Below are 10,232 nucleotides of genomic sequence, written 5' to 3'. Positions count from 1 at the left end.
AGATAAGCAGGTTGCTTACCAGTAACTGGTGATCTTCGAGTGGTCATCTGTGCATTCACACCACCCGCCCTCCTTCCCCCTTGCTGTCAGCTTCTACATTTTTGAATAGGGGTTGATTTGCAGCGGTTTGTAGGAACTGGCGGGATTGTCCGCGCCCACCCCTCTGGGCATGCGTGGTGGGGTTCCTGCACATGCCCGAGGGACTGGGCGCGAAAATCCGTTAAAAGAGCTTGCTACAGCACCGATCGATCCAGCTCGTGCGCACTAGATCCCATGGGTGTGAATGCAGAGATGACCACTCGAAGATCACCAGTTACTGTTAAGCAACCTGCCTTTCATCCATCTTCTCTCCCTCACTTAGGTGGGGCAGGGCAACAATGGCTAAGGAAGGGAGGAGGTAGTACTGGTGCCACTCCTGTCCTATTATCCACCTGGCTTCCTTCTGCCCATCATGACCCCCCCCAAAAAAAACACTTAAGTTCTTCCTGACCCTTTTCTCCCCCTCCCGCCACCACCACCAATGCCTTCCCCCAGCTCATCCATTTGCCACCATCCCTACCACCCCCTCTTCTTGGCCACATGTAAATTCATTGCTTCTCTTGCCAGCAGTGGCCGTGGTAGTTTTCCCTCCTGGCTCAGCCAAGCATGCTACCTCCCTGCCATTGCTTGTGTATGGCAGGGCTCACAATGGAAGCTGATATCATGACACCAAAATTAAGCTTTCCCTCCTTGTAAGGTAAAGGTTTCTTATACTCTTAAAAATATCCCCTCACTTGTCCCAGGTCTCCTATATGAACATGCCCTCATTTTGTGGATTCTTAAATCTACGTTCTAGAGCCTTTGCTCAAAACTAGATATTTTACGGTGAGCAAGCATGCTGGATTGGAAGCAAGGCGACCAAATGTTTGTTCATTGACTCCAGGTAACCTGCTTCAGGCTACTGATGAGAAAAAGAATGTGGGGAATAGACCTCTACTTGCCATCCTCATAAATGGAGGAAGAACAGGGTAAAAAGGTAAGCTACACTTGAAGGCTCATAGAAGTTCACAAGGGACTTTTCCATGGTCTTTGGTTCCAGCCTGTTTCTGCTTCAGCAGTGCTACAGCATCTGGTCTTCTGGACAACCAAGTGGAATTTTAGGGAAGGAATTTAAGGCAGGATGGGCCTATAGTGCAGTTTATTTTGGAAATTCAATAGCTGGAGAATCATCATGATGGGAAAAAGCAAGGTAATATAGATTCAGAACTTTTCTTCAAATACCAATTAGTTCTGCACTGGAGAGTTAGATACTGAACATCTGTAGTCTTGAATTCATTTCATGATCCCAAATAATGAACATCTGTAGTCTTGAATTCATTTCATAGTACCCTATTTGTTGAACTGCTGTGATAACGTGAAAGCTAAAACATTCTATAGCGCTCAGGGTGAATGTGTTGTCAACAGCATCTGGTTAAGCAGCAGTGCTTCAGTGGGGAAAGTGAACATTCAGTTTCACCAAGACTGAAGAAGAGCTATCACGAAGGGAGCAGATGTTAGAAACAAGTGTTTTGTGCTGGATTCTGGACAGGCAAGATAAAGACTGGAACCATCTCCAAGACACGGGCAAACCAGAAGAACAGGAAAACCAAGGAAGGAGATATATCAGTAAATTTACACAGAATCCAGAGAGAATGAAGAGCAAAAGCTGAGGAAACTCAGCACCAAAAGGAGAGGGGGGCTGGGAAGACTTGGGGGCAGGGCTGCTGCTGCTGTGATGTTGGCATGGGAGAAACAACATGGATGTGGGGGGGGGCTTACAATTTAGAAACAAGGCCAAAAAAGTAACAGACTGCCTCAGGCAGGCTCTGCTGGAAAGGCAGCAACATTTTCTAAATAAATGAATCAAAAAAAGAACCAAGGAGACCTGGAAGCCCAGCAAGCCAGCAGAACTGAAGGAAAGAGACTGTAAGCAAACGGGAATCTAACAGAACAATGGGTAATGTAGGGGAAAGGGTAGCTAAGGATAATGCAGAGCATGGAGAACCTGACATGGGACCTAGGAAAGGAGGGGCTGTATTTTAGGGATAGGGAAGGAGGTAGGCAGGAGTGTTGGGGAGGTCAGAAGTGTGGGTGAGAAAGCGGAGACACAAGCCGCCACGTCTCAGGCTGTATATTGCGGCAGCACGTTTCTCCTAGTGGCTGCATACCGCCTCGAACAGAAAAATGGATCTTTGCAAATCGTGTAGTGCAAGACACAAGACTCAAACCCTCTGCGTGTGTGGTATTTTGTTTTTATTAGAAGTCTGGAATACAACAAGTAAGGAGATCCCATTGCCCAGAGACCCCGTCTTCAAAGTCCAAGATGTGCTTTGTTGCCTCCAACAGTAAGCATTTTAAAAAAAACAAAAACCCTGAACAAGGCCACTAGTTAATGGGGGAAGAAAGAAGCCGCAGAATCTAACTACACTATGCTGAAAACCTGCGCGCACACGCACACACACACACACAGAAAAAGAGGAAGCAAGCAAACCTCCGATTGCTGAGAGTAAGGCATCAGGTGCCAACCTGGGAAGAAGTCTCAGCAAGCACCCCAGAGAAAAGTGCACAGCTAAGCAGTATCTCATTGGGACACAAGATGTCCTAAAACAGAGACCAAGAGGGGGTTAAGAACAGCAAGTGGAGTATTGTGTTTCTGTACAGGTTTTATGCTGTGTCAGACCGGGTTGCAAAAGCCCCTTTTCCAGGAAGCAAGCACAGGATGATCTAGAATGAGGAGATGCAGCTTCTGCTGGTACAGATACAAAAGTACCCCAAAAAGTGCTTTTCACACAGGTAGGTCTAGGTCTGATATGCACGGCCACTTGCCCTCATGAGGAAAAGCCACCGTTCCACCAGGTGGCTACACAAACACCAGTGAGAAGGTTTAAAAAACAGCATTGGACTTCCCGGTGCATTAAAAGGCTTCAAGTTAATACTGTCAACTTAAGTTTGGGATCAAAACACCAACAAACATTAGGCTGCCAATCTGGCCTAGCTGCATTCAGTGTTGTGATCCTATTCAAATTAAAAAACACCTCCCTTTAAGCTGCCTACAAGCACTAGTTAAGCACCTCTTGTAAGTCTGAACACTTCCGATTCTGTTTTCAGGGGTAAAAGAGCAGTCAATCCCCTGTCCCTAAAAAAGAAGGGGGAAAGATGGGCAAAACACAGAAGAACATCTGTTTACTCTGGAGATGGAAATAACTGCCCTCAGAGAGTTGTTATCTGCATAAAGACAATTGACCAAAATGCTTCTTCCAAGATCTGTCATCCCTTACCAACCACTGCAGGAAGAAGCAGTGGCTACACCTTCCCAGAATTATTCTGACAGTTCTGCTGCATGGTCTTTCACCCCTTCTCTGAATGCACCACTACCCCTTGCTGTTAAGCCATCTGGGGCAAAGAGTTTTAAAAAAAACAGTGTGTAGGAAACAGGGAAAGGCAGTGCCCACTGCAGAGGTGAAATCAGACGAGCTCCCTTGAGTCCGAACACTATTCTGAGGAGAGGAAAAGCTATAACAGAACCAAAGTCTGCAAGCTGTGTTTTACAGTGTGCAACATTATTGTAGATATCAGAAGGAAGAGTGAAGCAATGGCAGTGTTACGTTGCAGCTCAGCAGACTGAATACAGGCTGCCTTCGCACTCCTGTGGTTCAGGAGCACGCTAAACAATCCAGAATGGATCAGCAGAGTGGACTGCCGGTCTCCTTCCCCTCAAGCACAACGCAACACTCACCACTCCCACTATCTTCCTCCCAATGTGTCCATTCCCCTTCCCTGGCTCACCTTCGAAACAGCAGATGCCCAGCACTAACAAGCACACTTGGATAAAGGGGATAGGCAGACCTAACAGAATGGCAAATCTGACAGGAGACCCCAGAGGTCAAGGGATGTGCTATGTTGTGCCTTAAAGCCAGCCACCAAAAACCCAGAACGCTGGTGCAACAAGCCATTGGGAAGTGTCCATAAAGGGAGAGAGCGCCTAGAAGGCTTTGCCTGTGAAGGAAGCAGAGCTCAGCTACAGACAGCGCCTTCTTTACCATCTGAACACACAGATGCCTGAATGGCAGCCCGATATCTAATATAAGTTGTAGGCATTTCAGTGCTCTCGCAAACCTTGTGCGCAGCCCCGAGGCCTATGGGGGTCTATGTCCAATGTGCACCAGCACTAGGAAGAACCTGCAGAGCCCGGATGCTTGACTCCCCAGGGGTTTCACCTGGCCCTCTCGCACTTGACAAAGTTCGTGCAAGATTGAAACAGTGTGTGGTACTTGCATGTTGCATTCTATACAAAACCCCTCCCTCCTCAGTTTTTAAAACATTTATATAAACTTTTTAATTAAACAGAAAATTAGAAATCTTATTTACATTTTTTTCTCTCTCTCTCAAAAGAGCATCTAAAATCAACTTACCTGAACAAGATACAAATCTTAAACTAGTTTTTTTAAAAAAACATTTCCAAGCCACCTCTCCATGACAACCCCTCTTATTTTCTACAAATAAATATGGCATTGAACAGAAGATGATTAAGAAAGGGCTTTCTTTAGCTTAGTCTATAGATCCCAGGAATTAGGTAGGGTTTAAGAACTTCTGGGTCTTCAAAACCAATTCACTCCAATGCTTGAGGTATGATTTTTTCTTCTGCACTAAAGTTAGAATTCCCATGAAGCTTCCACACCACCGCAGGTAAGAGGTGGGCACTGATGCTCACACCAGCTGCCTGGTTAACTCCTGGCTGCTCCCACAGTTCTCTTTTGGTTACAGTCCTGGGCGTCTGGCCACTTTCACTGCATCTCGTTCTCCGAGCAGCCTCCTCCAACTGTGAAGCGGAACTCCTGAAGGTTTGAAACGCCATGGAAGTGCACAAAGGCACCAGCCACTACAAACACGTGGAATAGCTGGTGGGAGTGGAACTGTAGGGGGGAAATGAAAATACTGCTTAGATCACAGGCATGTCCTGGTTTCCAAAATATCATATAAGGGACTGTGTTAGAGATTAGTTGAGAGAGGGTGAACAGTGCTAGCCTGCTAAAGAAAAGGCCACAACACTGGTTTCCAAACTGAGCAGCCATGTTTTGCGTGCACCAACTGGTGTAAATTTGACTCCCTCTGGCCCTGCAGAAGTTGGCATCGTTGGCTGGAGAACTGAACACAGGCAAGACTCAACAGACTCTGCATCCAAACAGTTGTATTTTTGCAGCTACATGGCATTCTCTCTTGTGGGAACCAGATATGCCAAGAATGAAAAATGCTGGCATATGAACAGTCTTTGAGACTGTTACCATGGGAAGAAGAGTCCACTAGGTTTCAGAGCTGGAGCATACACAACAGGACTCTGTTTTCACCGAGAACCAAACATCACGAGACGTTTCCAGGACTGATACTTCTTCTGTTCCCTTCTAGTTGTGCAGTTGTTTTTATTTGTCACTGCAGATAGGCAGCTGGGGACACAACGCCTTTAACACCCTCCTACCACACGGCCTGGCAGCCTTGTATACTCACCCAGATGTCACACTTGCCCGGGAAGAACCTCTCTGGGATGCGAGCAGCGTACAGGGCAGCACCAGTGATGTACAAACAAGCCATGAGGGCCAGCCAGCCAATCTGTCCCATCGTGGCAGCCTTAAGGAGCCCTTCTGAGATGACAAAGTGCAGTGTGGGGATAACCCCACTAAGGCCCAGAGCTAGAAACACTCCTAGGGGACAACAGGACAGATTCAGCCTCATGCACAAAGAACAAGGGGCATAAATGAGCAGCAGACTGCTAAAACTCAGGGCTCCAAGCATAGTAACAAGGCCCTTCGTGTGTTTTTTTTAAAGTGCAGTTTTCCAGTGTTCTGAAAGTGAACACTGTAGCATGACTAGCCAGCAAATACCTCCCTTTAAGACATTCAGTACAAGCTTACAAGGGAAAAAAACACTGGACACAGTTAACAGTGACCCTTGACAGGTTACTGAAAGAGAAAGAGAAGTGCTCGTGGAAAAAGCAGCTTCAATTCATTTTCTCTTCACTGCACGAAAGCAAGAATTACCTGTCCTCAGAAGAGCCCAGCCCACAAGTTTCTGCACAAGTAGCATTCCCAAGCATGTCCCAATTGGAAGAAGGAAAAGCAAAAATGGCGAGGCATGCAGAGAGGCAGCAAGTATTTTCCTTTATGTGTGTGTGGGAGTGTGTGTACTTTTGACTTAAACGGGGCCAAAATTTTCATTTCTCTCTGTACGTTAGTATTTTCACAGGATCTTTCAGAAGTAGAAGGAGGGAGTATGAAGGAGAGAATGCTGCACCCGATTGTCTCTACATCTAACACTGTAGCCTAAGATGACACTGCAAGAGTTCATATTACCTTTTTTTAAAAAGCTAAGTGCATGAATTTGCATTCAGCACATAGACACCTGTAATAGGGGGACCATAGCTTCCTATCATACAGAATACAACAATTCTAAAAATGTACTTTGAGAATTGTACAAGCTAAACACATCTGTGCCATCCCAAAGACTACAGCTTAAATCCTAACCATGGGTTTCGCTTGCAGAAGGCACTTTCACTAATGGAAGGGGAGAGATACTTTTTGCCAGCCCTCTGATCCAATAACACCCCCCCCATGCTCTTCTTGGATATCTATTCCACTGTCCTTCTTGTGGGGGTACAGCAGGCTGCAATGGAGGTGGAGTGCAGCATCACTCTGCTCATACTAGACAGGATCCAAGTTTGATTAATTGTGGCACACGTTCTGCAGACTAGAGCACATCAGAAGCATGATGTGGCCCTTATGTGCACATGCACATACAGACATGTACCAAGAATTTTAAAAAATCATAGGCTGTTTGTATTGGGTGTATGTGTACCCACCGTACCAAGTAAGAATCACCCAGCATGCATCTGACACAGTGCAATCTAGTCCACTAAAATTTATGTCGCAACCAATCTCCTAATCCTGAAGATTATTGTTTCTGCCACAACAAAATAAGCATGGTTAGCCCCCCTTGAATTTGGCATTACACAAGCACAACTGACAGTTTAACTGTATCCAACATTTAAGAGCCACAAACTCCAGTAATCCAACCAATGAAACTTTAGAAAAGGCTTTACACCGGTACCTAAACGAGAAATTCCAAAAACTACCCCGTGATTCTTACCTGCCCGTACTCCTCTGTATTGAGGGGTTGCAAATCTGTCCCACTGGGAAACGATAATGGCTGCAATGCCCAGGACACAGATCACTATCAAGTAGATGAAGCACGGCTGAGGGTTGCAATAGAAAGAGTAGTAGAGCCAAGGAACAAAGCTGCCCATAATGAGAAGGGCAATACCAGAGTAGTCCAACCTAGAAAAGAGGGAGAAAAGTACTTAAGTTCAGCGTCCCAATTTGTTCCATTACTCTTGTGCATTTGAACAAGACTGTTGATGGACTGGCATAGTTTCCACAGAGCACCCTGCTTTGGCACATCTCTTGCCTATCTGCACACAACTGACAGCTGTTTCGAAACAAGACTCTCTTCTCATTGGGCATAAAGTATCCCAAGAGCACACTTCGATATTTAACTTGAGAAAATTGGAGCAGCTTACTTGCAATCACTGTTCTTTGACAGGCACACATCCCAAAACCCATATGTGCAATGATGTGGACTCACCCAAAGAATAACAAAGAAACATGGCAAAGATAGAAAAGCTTCAAGTACAAAGAACTTAGCCTGCAAGTCACAATTTCAAAAGTGCATGCAATTTGTCTTTCATCCCAAAAGCAGATCACATAATGCCAACTCCAGGTGTCCACCTTGGCCCTGAGAAGCTAAGTAATTCTAGAGCACATCCCAGAGTTTCAAAGTGCTTCACACACATCTCCTCAGCAACCCCTTTGAGATAAGCTAGTATTTCTGCAAATAGGTGGCCTCAGACAAGCCACTATTATTTCAGCTGCAGCCTGCTTAATGACTTCATCGCAGAGGCAAGGTTTCAACAGTGGACTTTCCAGCTCAGAGCTCACACTTGCCACTTACTTGGAGAAGAGCCTCGACACACCTTCTGAATGGCAGTAAACTGTATGGAAGAGCCACGAGAAGGAGAGGCAGAGAATGGCTCCCAAAAAGAACATTCCAACCACCACCTTCTCCTGCACAGGTGCTACAAAGGTCATGTTTGGCCGGAACATGTAGAATATTCCCAGACACAAGAAGAACACACAACCTAGGCAAGAAAAAGCAACATGATGACACCTGCCAAATTCTAACACAGAAACAGAGGTGTTGGAGCACCGTGTCAAATTCTTAAGTGCTCAATAGGCATCTACCACATTGTTCTAAGTCAACATTTCCTTTGGCAGAATGGGCTATACTTTAGAGCCCCTCAAGCTTAACTCATCAGTAACTGGCCTGTTTTCTGACAAGTTGCCCAACAAATTTATGGCTATAGCAGGGTGTGAACTCTGCTCTTCCCCATTCATCGAGTCAGACGCTACCATATCCTTCCTTTCTAGAACTGAATGCTCACTCAGCTCCATTTCATGGCCACTGCCAACTTTTGAATACATCAGCAGCTGCATGAAAGGCCTTTGGTGAGAGATCTGACAGAAACCAAGAACCGGGCTCAGTTTACTGCACTGAGGCTTTCTTTTGCTCACCGTGAAGAGGCACGGCAGTGTAACAGAAAGAAACTGGTTGCTGTATTTGCACTACCCCAACATGCTCTATGACTGAGGGCAGCCCTGCTTTGACCCAAGCACTCTGCCAAGCAAGACAGCTGTATGGTTAAAAATAGCCAGCAAAATTTAGGGCTAGTTTTATCCTTCCTGCGGAACCTGAAACATATGGTCATTGCAATACCAACACAAGCTAATTTGTGGCCTGTTCTATCATTAGCCTTGAGGGCCAAAAAGCACATGCAATTTACCTTCTTTCAAGGGCATCGCTGCCAAAACACCGTGCTGAGAGACAGCCACAAAGAGGCAAGTGGTTAGTTCCGCAGCACTGAAACCACGGTCTTTGCTCAAAGTCTGGCAGACACAAGAGGCCTTGGAGCCACCTCACAGTCCTAGGAAATGAGAAGTGTGCCATCCTCCTACTGGCAAGCACCAAAGTATCATGGCCATTTACTAGGAGCTGCAATGAAGTGCTGATGGCATTACAGAGAGCTCACGAAAACACTTCTGCTCAGCCATGTTAAGGGTTCCATGCACTGGGCTCACTGAACAACTAAAGATCTCCATCCATGGAACATTTCTTGCACCCTGCTTTCAACAAAAGAACAAATTTAGAGTCCAGTGACACCTTTAAGACCAACAAAGGTTTATTCAAGGTATGAGCTTTTGTGTATATGCACACTTTCAAATACATTCAAATACATACCTTCCATTCCAATGTATTTGAAAAATGTGTGCATGTGCTCGGAAGCTCATACCTTGAATAAACCTTTGTTGGTCTTAAGGGTGCCACTGGAATCTAAATTTCCCAAAAGTAAGATGCACTTTCTTCCTAAAAGCCGAAGCGGTAATTTGAGTGAATCCCCTACATGCAAGTATAATTCAGTACAAATAAGAAGCAAAACAGAAGCTGCATTCTTGTGCTGCAAATACTATAGTATCCCCTTGTGCATCATGCCCCAGGATATCTTGCCTTTGGTAAAGAGAAGCCCTATCTCCAGCCTCCACTGCCCTCACAAGACAGGATGTGCATCATGTTGACATCAAAGGTAATACCTAGTAGATGTGTCCAGATGTTGCCAGTCTCAGTGTGTATTCTGAAAATGCTTTTGAAGCATGCCCGGAAAGAGGGCATGGGTGGTCGGTGTCCATGCAACAGGTAGTCATTGTCCTTTAGCCAGTCCGGCAAGACATCAAAGGGGATGACACGCCATCTGCCCTCCCACACCTGAAGGATGTAAGAAGGCAGGATTAAAGTCTCCTATTGCTGCATATTCCCTGATGGACTGCGAGGAAAGAGGCAAACATTTACATGCAACGCATTCTGAGTGAACTGAAAAGGAAAGTGGCTCCACAGAACAGTTTGGCTACTGAAGCTTCAATACCACATGCTAGAGTTGCTCCCAGTAAGTTGACAAAACCAGGCTGATGCAATTCACTCATTTGAGAAACGGTAATGATACGAACTCTTTCATGGGGTACTGACTGCAAGGAAAACCAGGCGATACCAGTGACAGAACTTGGAAAGCCAGAGTCTCTACTCTTATTTTCAGATGCACTTGCCATCTGATTTCAAGC

The 10,232-nt window shown here is 45.7% G+C and overlaps 1 protein-coding gene across 2 annotated transcripts in view; it reads right to left on the bottom strand.

The window, feature by feature from the left end:
* Nucleotides 1-2,377: 2,377 nt before the first annotated feature.
* The window catches only part of ADIPOR2 (adiponectin receptor 2), a 39,759-nt gene continuing 31,904 nt past the window's right edge, over nt 2,378-10,232 (bottom strand). For both annotated transcript variants that reach the window (XM_015422881.1, XM_015422882.1), the window contains exons 4-8: nt 9,711-9,882; nt 8,017-8,203; nt 7,156-7,343; nt 5,521-5,714; nt 2,378-4,931 (exon numbers count right to left, since the gene is read on the bottom strand). In XM_015422881.1, the coding sequence (XP_015278367.1) occupies nt 4,803-4,931; nt 5,521-5,714; nt 7,156-7,343; nt 8,017-8,203; nt 9,711-9,882 (870 nt within the window). In that variant the 3' untranslated portion in view covers nt 2,378-4,802. The remainder of the gene's footprint in view (nt 4,932-5,520; nt 5,715-7,155; nt 7,344-8,016; nt 8,204-9,710; nt 9,883-10,232) is intronic.

This window comes from Gekko japonicus, unplaced genomic scaffold (assembly GCF_001447785.1).
Source record: "Gekko japonicus isolate JY-2015 unplaced genomic scaffold, Gekko_japonicus_V1.1 scaffold34, whole genome shotgun sequence".
Taxonomy (NCBI): domain Eukaryota; kingdom Metazoa; phylum Chordata; class Lepidosauria; order Squamata; family Gekkonidae; genus Gekko; species Gekko japonicus.
The sequence above is the reverse complement of the archived record's forward strand: the minus strand, read 5'-3'. Positions and strand labels throughout refer to the sequence as shown.